The 17,202-nt window shown below is 46.0% G+C and overlaps 1 protein-coding gene across 2 annotated transcripts in view; it reads left to right on the top strand.

The window, feature by feature from the left end:
- Window positions 1-15,311, top strand: part of LOC101983728 (cytochrome P450 4F6-like) — a 16,472-nt gene extending 1,161 nt beyond the window's left edge. For both annotated transcript variants that reach the window (XM_005360689.3, XM_026786016.1), the window contains exons 3-13: window positions 3,828-3,972; window positions 6,150-6,203; window positions 6,293-6,420; window positions 7,256-7,377; window positions 9,804-10,074; window positions 10,410-10,476; window positions 10,644-10,773; window positions 13,440-13,573; window positions 13,656-13,720; window positions 13,880-13,962; window positions 14,313-15,311. In XM_005360689.3, coding sequence (XP_005360746.1) covers window positions 3,828-3,972; window positions 6,150-6,203; window positions 6,293-6,420; window positions 7,256-7,377; window positions 9,804-10,074; window positions 10,410-10,476; window positions 10,644-10,773; window positions 13,440-13,573; window positions 13,656-13,720; window positions 13,880-13,962; window positions 14,313-14,490 — 1,377 coding nt within the window. In that variant the 3' untranslated portion in view covers window positions 14,491-15,311. The remainder of the gene's footprint in view (window positions 1-3,827; window positions 3,973-6,149; window positions 6,204-6,292; window positions 6,421-7,255; window positions 7,378-9,803; window positions 10,075-10,409; window positions 10,477-10,643; window positions 10,774-13,439; window positions 13,574-13,655; window positions 13,721-13,879; window positions 13,963-14,312) is intronic.
- Window positions 15,312-17,202: the final 1,891 nt, after the last annotated feature.

Genomic DNA, 17,202 nt, shown 5'->3' with positions numbered 1-17,202 from the left:
TTGGGCCACATTCTCATCAGGACTCATGGTCTAAGGTTTCTTCCTGTCATTTGTCCAGTCCTGTTTTATGTTGTAGTTAGAGGCTCCCAAGACAGGTTGCATAGGACTGAGCCCCCTTCCCCACCTGCTGTCCTTACTACCCACTATTGGGCTTGTGGCCTTCTAGTGGACCGCATGTGATAGGACCCTTCCAGGCCCGTCTCCGTTGTCTTCAGGCCAGTGCCTGTACCTCTCTGAGATGCCCTTTCCCCTGTGGGAATGAGGTATGATCCTTCTACCTCTGCCCAATGTCAGAAGACAGATGAGATCTCTCCTCTCCAACAATTCAGGTTCTGTCCTTCCTTCCTTATCTAGCTCTCTGTTCTCTAAGTGTGTCAGAGGCCTCCAATGAACTCTCTGTTTTCCTTTGTGGGGTCAAGATGAAACACGGAATGTCCCGGGTTCCATCACTATCCCAACCACTTCTTCTTCTTCCCTGTGACCTCTTCTATAATGGCTACACTTTCTGGAAATGGTTTCTTAGTCTCATGTCTGTGCCCCTTGCTCCATGGCTTCCAATGCCAGAGCCACACTTAGATTTCAGTGTCTCCACCTCCAATGGCATTGATTCAAGTGTGGCTTTTCTCTCACCTCTTACCACGGCCCTCTTTCCTTCTAGCTTGGCTGTCTGCCTTCCCTTATCTCATATCGCCTCAGGACTTCCTCCCCTCTACCTCCCAGCCCAGAAACTTCTTTTCAATTTCTCTGTATTAGGCAGGGTTAAGTCAAGCTACTCAAGTTTTCCTCTTAGGGCTGGGCCGCGGTGGTTCAAGCTTTTAATCTCAGCACCTGGGAAGCAGAGGCAGGCGGATCTCTATGAGTTTGAGGCCAGTCTGGTCTACCGAGCGAGTTCCAGGACAGTCAAGGCTACACAGAAAAACTTTTTCTTAAAAAAAGAAAGCAAACAAAAAAGATTCTCTCTTAGGACATAGTTACAAGCTTTTAGACAGGTTGTCACCACTGGAGCTGGGAGACAAAGCTCATTTTGTGTTTATTTGTTATTTTATCTAGAAACATTGGAAGCAACTAGCTGGCATATTATATTCCTTATTTTCCCAGGCATGTTAAAAAGTTTTATTTAGAGAGTCATTACGGCCTTGCTCCTCTCAGTGGGTGGATCAGGATTATCAGAGCATTTATCTTGCATAATTCTTTAAGCAGTTCACACCACTGGTTATCAGTAGTCTGAACTACCAAGCCTTCAGCTATGGTATCAGTTAGTGTCGGGCTCTGTGATTAAACACCATGACCGAAAGCAACCTTAGGAAGAACAAGTTTACTTTCATTCAAAGTTCCAGAGTCCTTCATAGCGGGAAGGCCTGGCAGGAGGAGCAGGAAGCAGAAAGCTCACATTTATCCATAACTAGAACAAAGAGGGAGAGAGAAGAGTAGCACAGTCTATAAGACCTCAAAAGCTGTCGTGTCCCCCCCCCCTCTACTTCCTTCAGCAAGGCTCCGCCTCCCGAAGGTTCCATAACTTCCCCAAACAGCACCACCAACTGGGGATCAAGTGTCCCATCTTCTGTGGGCATTTCTCATTCAAACCACTAAAGCATCTTTACAGTTAATCAAATTGCAGAGTTAGCACCAGATTCCAACAACCCATTAGAAAAAAAGTCCTTCCTTCCTTCCTTCCTTCCTTCCTTCCTTCCTTCCTTCCTTCCTTCCTTCCTTCCTTTTATTTTTCCCAAGTCAGGGTTTCTTTGGTGCTTGACCTGGAACTAGCTCTGTAGACCAGGCTGGCCTCAAACTCACAGAGATTTGCCTGCCTCTGCCTCCCGAGTGCTGGGCTTAAAGGCATGCGCCACCACCTCCCAGCTCTGAGGAAAGTGTTCTTATAATTCAGTTTCCTTCGAGCCACTCCTGGCACAACAATTTGTGTTAGTCAAGGTTCTCTACAGGAACAAGCTCACTATAAAGTATTTGTAGTTTAAAAGAGACTTACTGGAATGATGCTCCACTAGAAGGACCTTCTAGTGGATGAACTCAGCCACCCATCATGTTTTCTTGATCACAATGATGTTGGACAGTTGGGTGACGTGTAAGCTCCCGTCCATCCACCCCACCATCCCTCTTTTGTTCTTCTCCAGCCTCCTCATTTGTCATAGCCTCATGGGCAGAGTCTTCATACGCTGCCCCCTCCCTCTGCCTGCTCCTCATTCTCGTCACCTTGTCATTTCCCGGTCCTCAAATCCTGGCCCCATGGAATCTTTCTCGCCAAGGCTCTCCACTGTTCTGTCTCTATCATTCTTCCAAGAATCTCTTTTCGTTGTTCTAGGATGAGACTTCCCTGGTCTCCCTGATTTCCCTGTGGTCCCCCTGTGTCCACTTTTGGGTCCTCCCTCCCCTGAACTTTGTACATAGGATATTTCGCTATCTTCTCCCTTCTCTTTCCCAAGGCTGCTTCCTTACATGGGGATCCAGCACCTACGCTGGCTGTCAGTTCTCTCCTGAGGGGAGTTATTTCTTTCCCCTGGGACAGGGTTTCTCTGTGTAGCCCTGGCTGTCATGGAACTCACTCTGTAGACCAGGCTGGCTTTAATCTCACAGAGATTCACCTGCCTCTGCCTCCTGAGTGCTGGGATTAATTCTCATCTCATTTTTATTCTGAACTAAGAACCAAGACTATAGGTGTCTCTAAGTATTCTTTGCTTCAGAACTGCAGAGGCACTTGGCCAGTGCTGGGGGAAATTAGCTGAGTTTACTCTGAGTCTATATGAATGGTAAGAAGAGAGGGGGAAGATATCAGAAGAATCAGATGTAAAAAAAATATAATAAAGACACATGAAGAGGCATATAGGGGCAAAGGAGAGAGGGAGAGAGAGAGCAAGCGAGCAAAAAAGAGCCAGAATGATACAGACACAGAGAGAGTTACATAAAGTGGGACAGATAATTGGTGGTGAAATATATACACAGATACACTCATAAATTTAATTATATCTAAGATATTTTACCTCTCTGTCAGTTATCTATTATGTATTCCTATTCCCTTTACTTATCTATTAAGTATCATATCTATAAATCATTTGTGCATCCATACTTATCCATCATCAATTGTCTGTCTATCTATCTATTATCTATCTATCTATCTATCTATCTATCTATCTATCTATCTATCTATCTATTAATCTATCCATCAAAGAAACAGAGAGGGGGTGAAGAGATGGCTAAGAACCCTTGCTGTTCTTGCAGAGAAGCTGGCTTCAGTACCTAGCCCCCATATCAGGCAGTTGGCATCTGCCTGAAACTACATTTTCAGTTGTTCCAACACCTTCTTCTGGGCTACATGGGCATCTGCATAAAATATGTAGCTATATACACATATACAGATAATAAACCAATAAATCTCAAGAAACAAGACAAGCTGGGTAGTGGTGGTGCACACCTTTCATCCCAGCACTCAGGAGACACAGATAGGCAGAATTTATGAGTTTGAGGCCAGCCTGGTCTACAAAGTGAGTTCTAGGACAGCAAAGGCTACACAGAGAACCCTGTCTCGAAAAACAAAATAAAAAATAAAAAAAGAGAGACAGGAGAATAAGGCTTCAGAGAGAGAGACAGAGAGAGACACACACAGAGCTATGTATATAGATGTAATAGATGCATATAGAGACATAAATTTAAAGAAAGATGCACACAGTTTAACCCAGGTTTCTAGGTTGCTTTAGCAAGAGCCATAGCTGAATGAACCAATGAGAAGTCTAAGAGTGGTGTGTGATTTGATTGGCAAGAAAATGTGACTATCCGAGGCCCCCATCAAGACTAACCTTCGCCTTCTCCATCCCCAGGTCAAGAGCGATGAGGAAGGCATGCAGCTGATGACTGAACTGGGCCACTACTACCCTGATGTCCACCTCTTTTGGTTTGGGGCCTTCTACCCCATCCTGAGGCTCACCCACCCCAAGTTCATTGCTCCCGTGCTCCAGGCCCCAGGTATTTTCCCCAGGATTCAATGACTGGTCTGTTCTCTTCCCTTTCTCCCAGCCTTTCCATCCGTGCACAGGCCAGGTGGGCAGGAGAGAGTGAGTCATGTCTAATAGAAGCCACAACCCTGCTACTAACCTGACTGACCCTGGATAAGGCTTTTGGTTCCTTTAGATCCTGAGTTCTGTTAAATGAGTGAAGGAAATTCAGCCCACTGTTGTCTTAGGAAAGAAAGAAGTTCTACTGGCTGGAGGTATAGCTTTGTAGTGGGATGCTTCTCTGCAATGTACAGAGCCTTAGACTGCATGCCTAGACACTGAAATTAAACAAACAAACAACAACAAAAGAACAACTAAAGAAATTTGTTGGCAGAAAAATCCAGGGAGAGTGCTCTTCAAGCACATCTGGGTTCAGGTCTCAAACATGCTGCAGGATCTTTATATCTTGGTTCCATCTTCTTCTGGGATGATTTCATGCTCATCTAGGGAAAGGTGAACCCTAATGGCTCAACCCCTTGAAAAAAATCCCTGTGGGTCCAGCATGAGTTCTGGGACTCCCTTAACTTTGCCTCGTTTGGGTGACAGGACAGATTCTTCATCTCCCACTGTGACTTGATTGTCTCATACTATTTTAGACATAAAATGACGAATAACCAGACTGCATTTTTTTTTTTTTGTCGGATGGGGTTTCTCTGTTGTAGTCCTAGCTGTCCTGGAACTCACTCTGTAGATAAGGCTGTCTTTGAACACAAAGAGGTCTGCTTGCCTCTGCCTTCCAAGTTCTGGGATTAAAGGCGTGAGTCACGACTGTCCAACCTGTTTTGTGAATTCTTCAACAGAACCAAAGCAGAAAAGGACACATGAGTCTTTATAGCACTTTCTTAAAACAAAAGCAAAAGGCTAGAAGGTCTTTTGCATACTTAGGGTATATGATCTTTTCCTACTTTTTGATCCTTGACAAAACATCTCTAGTAAAGAAATAAAATAAAACATGAAGATCTGCTGGGTGTAGCGTGCACCCCTTTAAGGCCAGTGGTAGGGAGGCAGAGACAGGTAGATCTCTGTGTGTTCAAGTTCTATGGGTCTACAAATTTATGTTTCATAAAAACAAAGAAATCTATTCAATGGCCATTTGTCATAGGATCCAGAATATAGCATGGACAAACATCATTGCAAGCATTCATCATTTTATGGGCTCATTAGCATAATCAGATCAGTTTATCAGGACACCTCTCAAGAGGTCGTTGCCAGGAATGGAGGCTATGACCGCCCTTCGAACAGAGATCTGACACAGACGAGATAGAACAGAGCCGAACAGAGCAGAAGGGTTTAGAGTTCAGGAAACTGATCCCCGAAGAGGCACACAGCCCGCCAGGGATTCCACCCACCTGAGTTTAGTGTCTTACAGTTGCTTCAGCCGCTTCTGATGAAAGGGACCTTAAACTGGAAAGTGACTCGGGACGGACAGAGGGTGGGTAGATTACTTCAGGAGATCTGGATGGGTTCATCTGTGTGTGGCTGGCCCTGGAGTTGCTTGATGGCTTGAGGGGCGGTGGCAGTTCTTGGAAGGAGCCATGGGGCCAGCATCCTGTGGCCTTTGAGGATAGGGGAGCCTTTAACTCTAAATACTCAATGCTTAGCATAGTATAAAGGAGGATACATGAAAATTATGGGGCATGTTTAGGTCACATTTGGAGTGTGAATAAATCCTATCTGGGGTTATCTAAAGGGCACAATTAGATCATGGCAGACTGTTGCACTCCAATGTTAGACCATACTATATCATCTCACGGAAGATCAAATATGTTGTGTTCCTAAGTGTGTCCCTGTCTTACCTTCAGGATGTATCAGGACATGTCAGAGAGTGTGTCCCAGATCTCTGTAAAGGCATGCAAGGGTGTCGTACTGGGGTTCAGATGTGGAGTATGTGCTGGACTATGTAGTAGCCGTGTGAAGGCATGTTGGGGCATGCTGTGCCCTGTCAGGCTGATGTTGGCTCTCCCTGCTACTGCAGCCTGGTCTAGCCTTGTCTCAGGTCCTTCCTCCTCCTAGTTCCCTTTGTCCCTTTCCCCTTCCTGCCTTGCTGGACTTGGAGGGGAAGTGCACAGCCCTGGGACTGAGAGTCCCCACCCACTCCCGAAGTTCACATTTGATTTCTCCATGGCCCCTGATTGTCCATCACGGCAGCCGCAGTGGCCCCTAAGGAAATGACTTTCTATGGTTTCCTGAAGCCATGGCTGGGTGAGTACCTCAAGGTCAGGGTCAGGAGACATCCCTGTGGGCCCATAGAAAGGTGCCACCTTTGCTTACTGCCATGGCTGCCCTCCTAGGGGATGGGCTGTTGGTGAGCACTGGAGAGAAATGGAGCCACCAACGCCGCCTGCTGACGCCCGCCTTCCACTTTGACATCCTGAAGCCCTATGTGAAGGTTTTTAATAAGAGTGTGAACATCATGCATGTAAGTTTGTGTGTATTTGTTTGTATGGGATAGTTTTCTTTAAGATTACATATTTTTAAATTTTATATATATATTTGTTTGTTTGTTTTATGTGTATTGGTGTTTTGCCTGCATGTATGACCATACATTCCTAGTGCTTGTAAAGTCCAGAAGAGGGCACTGGATATCCTACAACTGGAGTTTCAGACAGCTGTGCATCACTATATAGGTACTGAGAATCAAACCTGGATCCTCTGTAAGAGCAACAAGTACCCTTAACTACTGATCCACCTCTTCAGTCCTGTGTGGGGTGATTTCTCACATGGGCACATACCGGTTGACATTTATGGAGTACCTGCTATCCATCCTCAATACTACGTCAGTTCCATGATCTATGTTGTCTGTTGTAATTCCTGCACCATCCTGAGGTCGAGGCGACTATGACAGTTACATCATAGATGAAGGAACTGGGGTCATACGGTTCCAGGTTCATCAGCAGTAAGTGTGAGTGGTGGAATGTGGCTTATGGGACAACAGATGCAGTCAAGTTAATTGTTGCTGAAGGCTTAACAGGTGGGAACCAGGAGAGGGAAATGTGCTGACCAGAGGTATATGCAGGCATTAGACTTGAACTCGGGGTTTCTGACTCCCAGCGTGTCTTCTTTTCTTCCATCCACATCTGGCTTATTATGGAGGCAGAAAACCAAGTGCGCTCTCTCTCTCTCTCTCTCTCTCTCTCTCTCTCTCTCTCTCTCTCTCTGTGTGTGTGTGTGTGTGTGTGTGTGTCTACCCCAGTGTTTGAAGTTAGGGAGGGACACAGGAACCAATGCCTGGTTCTGCTTTCTTCTCTGTCCAGGCCAAGTGGCAGCACCTGACCACCAAGGGCAGCGCCCGTCTGGACATGTTTGAACACATCAGCCTCATGACCTTGGACAGTCTGCAGAAATGTGTCTTCAGCTTAGACAGCAACTGTCAGGAGTGAGTCACTGTCTTTGTCTGGGAACCTGAGCATGGACCAAGGCAGGAGGGAAGACTGGCCAGAGGGAACAGAGGGGACTCCCTGGAGGATGTGGGTCATAACAGGCATTGAAGGATGGTGAAGGGAAAGAGTCAGGGAGGTAAGATTGCCTGGATAAAGGTAAGGTGTGGCTAGGCAGTAAATGAAGCAAGCAAAGCCGGGTGGTGGTGGTGCACGCCTTTAATCCCAGCACTTGGGAGGCAGAGGCAGGTGGATCTCTGTGAGTTTGAGGTTAGCCTGGTCAACAGAACAGGCTCCAAAACTACACAGAGTAACCCTGTCTCACAATCCCAAAGCAAACAGACAAGAAACAAACAAATAAAGTAAATCAGTCAATCAATCAATCAATCAATCAATCAGGCAAGGGGGGGGGGTCTCTTGTCAATATCTGAGTGAAACAACTGAAGAAGGAAAGGCTGATGTCAGCTCCCGGTTTCAAAGGTTTCAGTCCATTCTGGTGGGTGGGGCAGGGCATGATGGAGCCCTTCCCATTACAAAGGCCAAGAAGTAGAGAGGGAGAGGTCGTCTGTCCTAGCAAGCTTCCCCCTCTGTTTCCTGCTCTTCTTTCTGGGTCTCTAGCCCGTGGGACGAGACTTTTGCCCCCTCCCTCAGCCAGTGCTCTGGGGAACACCCTCATAGAGGAACCCAGGGATGGGGCTCGGTCGGTGATGCGCTTGCCACGCAAGGCCACAGACTTGAGTTCTGATCCCAAGCTCCCCAAGCCAGTGTGATTGATATCTGTGATCCTGTGCTGGAGAAAGCTTTAGACAGGGGAAATAACTGGAGCTCATCCACTAGCAGAATCAATGAGCTTCCAGTTCAGTGAGAAACCCCTTCACAGAAATCAAGGTGGAGCCGTGTGCTGGTGGCACGTGCCTTTAATCCCAGCACTCTGGAAGCAGAGGCGGGGAAATCTCTGTGAGTTCAAGGCCATTGTGTTCTATAGAGCCAGTTCCAGGTCAGGCTCCAAAACTCCCTGTCTGGAAAAAGCCAAGCTAAACCAAAACAACAACAACAACAACAACAACAAAAAACTCAAGGTGGAGTGCAATTGAAGAAGCTATCTGAGGACAACCTCTAGACTCCACATGCATGTGCACAGATGTGTATCAGCACATGGACATGAGACAACTACACGGCATGTACACATAAGACATATGTGAGTGCGTGTGCATGTATGTGTACGTGCACACACAGACACACACACTGAAAATAAGTGATTTGATCTAAGCACTTCTTAATCTAATCAAGTTGATAGTCAAGGTTAATAATCCCACAGAGTCTACAAAGAGAGTTACAGGACAGCTAGGGCTACTCAGAGAGACCCCGTCTCGAAACTTGCCCTCCTGAAACGGAAAAAACAAACAAACAAACAAACTCCCCCAATCATGAGGAGTTAACAGCGCCCCTCCCCCCGTCGCCTTCCTGCGTCACTTGCTTTTCTGTTGCTGTTATAAAAACTTGGTCATTTAGAAGAAACAGTATATTTTGGATGACCATTCTGAAAGGGAAATCCATAATGCAAAGGAGACATGGTATCTGGAGCAGGAAACTCCATGCATGTTTCAGCAGCTGCATCCAGAAAGCAAGGAGCACAGACTAGAAGTGTGGCAAAGATACAGATTCTCAAAGTACACTCCACCAACAAGGCTTTCATCCTAAAAGCTCCATAAACTCTTCTTCCCTCCCTCCCTCCCTCCCTCCCTCCCTCCCTCCCTCCCTCCCTCCCTCCCTCCCTCCCTCTCTTCCTCCTCCCTCCCTTCCTTTTTTTTTCTCTTTTTCTTTCCCTCCCTCTCTCCTTCCTGCCTTCTTCCCTTCCCTTTCTTAATGGTATCTTCCTATGTTGTCTAGGCCAACTCAGAATTGAACAGGTACTTCAGGCTGAACTTGAACTCATGATCCCCCTGCCTCCCTCTCCCAGGTGCTGGGATCACAGTCAGAAGCCACCATGTCTATCTAGTGGGCAGATCTTAAGGATGTTGTATACCCAGCAAGAAGGGCATGAACGCTCTGAGTTTTCCAAGCACTCATGGAAGGCATTTAAGCAGTTGGGAGTCATAGTCACAGCTAAGACCAGACAATTGACCTAGTAGAGGAATGTCACGTAGACACAGGTTACAAGGGATCTGAAGAAGAGGATATGAACTTGATTGCAAGAAATCAGGAAAGAAAAGATGGAGCAGATGCTGAGTGAAAGAATGGTAGGAACAACCATATCTACCTTTGAGTCCTGGTGGGCCAGGCTACTCACAGGGAATAGGGAACAGGAGAGGTAGGTCTGGCTAGAGCCCTTTTCTGGATAAATTATGCTTCTGTGACTCTGGCTGAAACTTCCCTGGGGTTTCATGTGTGTTACGTTGCTTTCTGTCTTCGGCCTGCCCTGCAGGTCTCCCAGTGAATACATTGCTGCCATTTTGGAGCTCAGCTCCCTAATAATGAAACGGCACTTCCAGCCCATCCTGTATGTGGACTTCCTGTACTACCTCACTGCTGACGGGCGGCGCTTCCGCAAGGCCTGTGACCTGGTGCACAACTTTACAGATGCTGTCATCAGGGAGAGACGCCGCACCCTCTCCAGCCAAAGTGTTGATGAATCTGTGAAGGCCAAGACTAAGTCTAAGACTTTGGACTTCATTGATGTGCTCTTGCTGGCCAAGGTGGGCTTTTGAGGGATCTCAACTGAGAACTTAACCAAGAACCTTGACATTAAATGTTAGATAGAAGCTGGACTTGATCAAGAGGGTATTTGGGGGAAGCAATGGGTAGTGTTTAGAATAAGTAAGGACAGGATACAGAGACATTTTAGAAGTTCTTCTGTTGAGCACTGTGTAGAAGGGGTGGACAACAGCAGGAATCCAAGGAGGGAAGTGTGGGACCAACTCTGGAAAGGACAGGGAAGGCATTCTTTGTGCACAAGGGGACAAGAACCTGTCTCAGGTCAGAGTCACTTCTCAGACATGTAATGAGTTGAGGGTATGAGTTTTGTCTTCAGGATGAACATGGAGAGGAGCTGTCTGATGAGGCCATCCGAGCAGAAGCTGACACCTTCATGTTTGGAGGTGAGGGGTCCCTGTGTAGGTCTACAATGAAGGTAAGAGTCTATCAATCCCAATTAGGTGTTTTGAGGAGACACCAGATCCCTCCGTTCCACCATCCACCCTCCCTTTCCCTTTCCTTGAGATGCTAAAGCAGCCCAGACACTCAGACTTTCCTTTGTGCCCCTCAGGTCACGACACCACCGCCAGTGGGCTCTCCTGGACCCTGTACAACCTGGCAAGGCACCCGGAATACCAGGAGCGCTGCCGGCAGGAGGTGCGGGAGCTGCTGAGGGACCGAGAACTCGAGGAGATAGAATGGTGAGCGCAGGTTCAGTGCCATGACTACAGTTGTGCACCAGAATGGTAGTTGCTATTTTTGATTTGTACAATCTCACTGATTTATTTATCTGTGTGTGACTGTGATGGGGGTGTGCATGTGCCAAGAACACATGTAGAGGTCGGAGGACAGCTTTCAGGAGTGGGTCTGTCCTTCTACCATGTGGGTTCTAGGGACTGAACTTGGGTGGTCAGGACCAACAGCAAGTGTCTCTGAGGAGTCACCTCCATGGCTCTACTTTAAATTTTTTTTTCTAGTTATAAGCTGGTCTGGAACTCACTGTTCTCTTCTCCTGTGTCTCTCTCTTTGAATCACATGAACAGCTTGGCCATCTCTTGTTAAATCTCTACTGTCTGACCCCTGAGAATTCCTAGATCATAGCCTCTACTCTTCTCTTGGGTTATGTGTCCTTTGTTTGTTGATTTGAATCATTCTCTCACACACACATACATACATACATATACACAACATACACACTCACCCCCTTACACACTCACACACACACACAAAACTCACTCACACACACATTCACGCACATACACACTCACACACTCACACATATGCTCACACACACACTCACACATTCATCCACATACACACTCACATACACACTTACCCACACACGCATCCCCCCACATTCACACACACACACACACTCACACACACATTCACCCACATACACATATTCACACACACACACACACTCACACACTCACCCCACGCTCACACACAAGCACATGCTCACACATATGTCATTGTAACAGGCAGACAGGATTGTAGGCATGCCTGAATCACTCCTTTGAATACTATTCATGGTATCTCATGACATATAGATTCTTCAGTTGTATGAATAATATACCTCCCTTTCCTTCTGGTCTTTCAGTTCTCGCTTTTGGAGTTTTAAGAATTCTCTGTGTTCTGTCATGAGAATGTCCCTTATGCTGTCTTATTGGACTTTGTAGATTTTTCATTCTCCTTAATCAGTCCAGTAAGGGGTGGGGCACATGGAGAACTGGTAAGTGGGTACAGAGTTGCAGTTAGTCTGGGATGCTCCCCGCTCTAGCTCAGTCAAAGTTAGCGATAACCTTCTGTGCATTTATTCTCGCCCCAAAGAAACGATAAATCTTGAAAAATGTTAGATGTGATTAACCAATGTTATAGGCCCAGTTTTTCAGATGCAGTGGAAAATCCATGCTTTAGTCAGAATAGGCAAGTATTTATTTTTTACTTATTCTCTTTTAAAAAGATTTATTTTTATTTAGGTTTGGATGTACCCTTGTGCCCCTCAACAACCAAAAGGGGTCAAATCCTCTGGAGATGGAGTAACTGGTGGTTGTGAGCTGCCCCGTGTGGATGCTAGGAAGTGAGACTGGATCCTCTAGAACAGTGGCAAGCACCTTGCTGAGACACAGTCTCCTAAAGCTAAGGGTGGCTTTTAACTCAATGGGTAGCCTAAGCTGGCCTTAACATTGTGATCCTCCTGCCTCCGACTACTACACATCTTGAGTGCCTCCATTTGATTTTTAAAGGTCGTTCACATAAGTGTATGTGATAATTCTGTTTTGGCAAAGATACCTTTTGATAAGTATGTTTTTCTTAGAAATGTTCCTAAAAATATTAAGTAAATTTTCCCACTTTTTCTTTTTTGTTTTGATTTTCTAATGTTTTAGTCTTTGATTCAGAGTCAAGGGTAGTGGCTCACTCCTCTCAGCACTGATGAGGCAGAGGCAGGAGGATCAGTGCAAAGCCATCCTCCGCCTTATAGGGAGTTCAAGGCCAGCATGGGCTATATGGAGACCTTGTTTAAAAAAACAACAACAACAAAACAATGCATATCCAGGTATGGTAGCACAAGTCTTTTAAGTCCAACAGTTGGGAAGCAGAGGCAGGTGTATCTCTGAGTTTGAGGCCAGCTTGGTTTACAGGGAGTTCTAGGGTAGCCAAGGCTACTTAGTGACACCTTGTCTGAAAAACTAAGTAAAATCTATAAATAGAACAGGGGAGATGGCCCAGTGGTAAGGTACTTGCTGCTAGCGTGAGGACTTCAGTTTGGATACCCAGAATCCACGTAAAAAGGCTCAGGGAGCGGGAGATCAGATTGTGCTGGACAGTCAGTGTAACCTAACCATCCAGTTCTTACATGCAGGGAGAGACACACTATCTCAAAACAGAAAATATAGAAGGATAGAGGAAGATGCCCAAATGTGACCTCTGACCTACAAACACACACACACACACACACACACACACACACACACACACAAATAAACATCATAAAATGAACAAGTATGTTTGATTCATCTTAAGTTAACTTTGTTATAGGACTAATAATCATGGGGAGGCAGTAGGAATTTCAGCAAATGGCAGTGAGGCTGGTCAGTACCGTTTATACTGTTTACTCTGCGTGTGGTGTGTGTGTGTGTGTGTGTGTGTGTGTGTGTGTGTGTGTGTGTGTGTACATGTAATACATGGTACATGTGCGGAGGTTGGAAGACAATCCTCGAGAGCTGGTTCTCTCCTATTACCCGGTGTGGTCTGGGTATTGGATTCAGGCCGTGAAGCGTGGGTGCTAACCCTCCAAGGCCAAGCCATCTAGCAGGCCCAGCATTGTTTTTACTATCTGGATAATTGTGTGTTGTTTCTTTAGGGACGACCTGGCCCAGCTGCCCTTCCTGACCATGTGCATCAAGGAGAGTCTGCGGCTGCATCCTCCGGTCATCTCCATCTCTCGGTGCTGCACCCAGGACATTGTGCTGCCAGATGGCCGGGTCATCCCTAAAGGTGTGGGCAGTATGGGGGGTGGCTCCTTGTAGTCCCCAGTGGCAGGGTTGACTTCCTCCTGACTGACACTTCTTGTCCAAAGGGAATGACTGTATCATCAGCATCTTTGGGGTTCATCACAACCCTTCAGTCTGGACAGATCCTGAGGTGCGACCCCCCCCCAATTCTGGGGCGGGGTGGGGGAGGCAAGGCTTGTACCTGGGAATCCAGAACTGTCCCTCTTCTGTCACCATATCTATCTTTTCTGGGGCTGGCTGGGTGTGCAGAAGGACACGGCCCATCAGTTTAGTCTTGCTTGGCCCGCAGGTCTATGACCCCTTCCGCTTTGACCCAGAAAACCCTCAGAAGAGGTCACCTCTGGCTTTTATTCCCTTTTCTGCTGGACCCAGGTGAGAGCGATAGTGACCAGGAGCTGACAGCGGGGGGTAGGGGGGAAATGGGAAGCCGGGATGGTTAGGTTCTGGGTCTCCTTCCCTCCCTCTGCTCAGGGTGTGTGCAAAGGTCTAGAGAGCCAGGATTGGAAGGAAGGGGCTCTGTGCTCAGAGCTTCGCCCTGGTGTATCTTGGGAGTGAGTCTGAGTGAACTTCGGGTGTGCGGATGCACACTCGGGGTCCAAGGAGCGTCACTGCCCCTCCTTCCCCTAGGCTGCCCAGGCGCAACCGGGACTTGGCCAAGTTCAAACCCCAAGGGTTGGTTGTGTCCGGATGTATTCAGAGTCCCCCACCCTGTCCTCCCCCAGAAACTGCATAGGACAGACTTTCGCCATGAGCGAGATGAAGGTGGCGCTGGCGCTGACACTGCTGCGCTTCCGCCTCCGGCCTGACGACAAGGAGCCGCGCAGGCAGCCGGAGCTGATCCTGCGCGCGGAGGGCGGGCTGTGGCTGCGGGTGGAGCCGCTGAGCTCAGGATCTCAGTGACTGGGCCTGGGACTGCCCCACTCACATTCCTCGGAGAATCCGGAATAAGCAGAGCCTCACCGAGAGCCAGCAGGCAGCGCTGCAGGACAGTAGAGAACCACCGGTGGCCTGGATGAGACAGGTGGCGCTGGTTTCCTCTTGGGTCATCCACAGGACCTGCCGGCTGATGGGAGTCACCCAAGCTCAAGCACGGACTTTATTTTGGCGATAGAGCCACCATAGATGTTTGAGCTGTGAGTTCCTGAACAGCCAGGGCTATGTAAAGAAACCTAGTCTCACCCTACCCCCCAAAAATGCGTGATGGGGGAGCATTACTCCTATCCCATAGGTCTTGTTCTTTGGGGGAAAAAACTGGTAGGACCTTTGGGCTTTACTGCCTTGGATGTGCAACCATTGTCTTGGAGGGAGAATACAGAATAGGTTTTTTGGTAGACATTGGGGTGGATTATTTCAGTGACTGATTTCCACAGTTTTATAGTGCATCTTAGAAGGATAATGGGAATCCTGCAACTGTATTTTTACTTTTGAATAATTTTTGAATCTCCTATGCCGCTTGTGTTTTCATATAAAGTTCACAGTGAATTTACTCATGCAAAGAGCCCTGCTGTGATTTTGAGTTTTCGGTAAATTAAAGGACCAGGCTGAGGAGAATCAACATCTTACCATTACTGAGCCATCCTATCCATGAATATTGTATAATTTTGCATACAATACTGAGTAGTCCTGGATTTCTTTCACCCAGTGTCTTGAAGTTCTCATCACAGATAAGCCAAATATATTTTGTTCAACTTTTACCTGAGTAAAATTTCATAGCATATATTCAATAATGATTCTTGAAAAAATTATTTACTAGTTATTGTTATACATAGAAGAAATTGGAACACTTTTTTAAAATGATTTACTTATTTATTTTATATATATGAGTATTTTGTTGGCATACACCAGAAGAGGGAATTGGATCCCATATACTTATAGACAACTGTCTATAACTGTAATGTGGGTTCTGGGAATTGAGCCCTGGACCTCTGGAAGAGCAGCCAGTGCTCTCTTAATCACAAAGTCATCCCTTCAGGCCTTTCTTTCTTTCTTTCTTTCTTTCTTTCTTTCTTTCTTTCTTTCTTTCTTTCTTTCTTCCTTCCTTCCTTCCTTCCTTCCTTCCTTCCTTCCCTCCCTCCCTCCCTCCTTCTGTTCTGTTTTTGTTTTTTTTTTTTTTTGAGACAGGGTTTCTTTGTGTAATCCTTACTGTCCTGGAACTCACTTTGTAGACCAGGCTGCTCTTGAACTCACAGAGATCCTCCTGCCTCTGCCTTCTGGGTGTTGGAATTAAACGTGTGCACCAACATTGCCCAGCTTCCCTCTTTTTTCCTTAAAGTGGAATATTATAAATATTTAGACTTGCAGGTGTTCCAGTATTCCAATTCATTTTGTACTCACTCTCCTCTCTTACTCTAACTTCTTTGCGATTTAAAAACCATTTTTAACCCATAAGTAATACACAAAGAAGCTTGATGCGTGGGTAACCACAATGTGCTGAGCACTGCATAGGATAGATTTTTGTGCATTGTCTAGGTATCATGCTATCAGAATACAAATAATGGCATGTCCTTAATCACAAAACCTTTTCCCCTTGACCTTCCTTCCTTCCTTCCTTTCTTTCTTTCTTTCTTTCTTTCTTTCTTTCTTTCTTTCTTTCTTTCTTTCTTTCTAAGATGTATTTATTTAGCTGGGAGGTAGTGGTACAGGCAGCAAACTAATGACCTCTGCAAGAGTAGCACATGTCCTTAACCTCTGAGTGAGTCAGCACTTCAGCCCCATTTTCTTGTTGGTTTTTTTTTTTCCATGTAAAATTTTCTAATATGGGTATCTACTTTATCAGAGAGTCCTGATGTGATTTTAAGTCTTTAACTTGTTGATAATTTTTGTGTATGTCTGAGTGTGTTTTTTCATGCATGCAGTGAGTGTGGCAGTCAGAGGACAATATGGATTGGTCCCTACTTTCCCACACGTTTGAGGCAGGTTCTCTTGAGCATCTAGAATGGTCCTAATAAACCTGTGGGGTCTCAACCATCAGGTTGATGACAACCATCTGTGATACCATCAGAAAACACAGATATTTACATTATGATCCATAACAGTATCAAAATTATAGTTGTAAAGTAGCAATAAAAATAATTTTATGGTTGGGGTCAGCACAGCATGAGGAATTCTACGAAAGGGTCACAGTATTAGGAAAGTTGAGATGCACTGATCTAGAGAGTCTCCTGTCTCCGGTTCCCAACTACCTGCAGGGGTACAATAGGGATTACAAACACCCCACCTCTGTCCTACAAGCTCTAATTTTGATCTCAATGCTAAATGCATCTATTTAGTTTGTAAACCTGCCATCATTTAAAACAACCCCAACACTATTCAAAAGTCTTAAGTTCACAGTTTCTTATGAGATGTGAGCAGAGTCCTTCATTGTGAGGTCCTATAAGAAACATACAACAAGCAAAAAAACCCACCTACTAATATTTCTAATATGTATAGGATAGAAAAAACATCTCAGTCTAAGATGGAATAATATGGGCATAGAAAAGAAGAATAAGAAAAGAACAAGCAAAAGACTGAAGCGAATCAGGGAAACAAGCAACAACAACAACAAAACATAGCTGCTCCATCTCCAACATCTGGGGCTCCTGATGGAATCATTTCTGCTCCAACAGCCCTTGG

The sequence above is a fragment of the Microtus ochrogaster genome, linkage group LG3 (assembly GCF_000317375.1).
Source record: "Microtus ochrogaster isolate Prairie Vole_2 linkage group LG3, MicOch1.0, whole genome shotgun sequence".
Lineage (NCBI taxonomy): Eukaryota > Metazoa > Chordata > Mammalia > Rodentia > Cricetidae > Microtus > Microtus ochrogaster.
The sequence above is the reverse complement of the archived record's forward strand: the minus strand, read 5'-3'. Positions and strand labels throughout refer to the sequence as shown.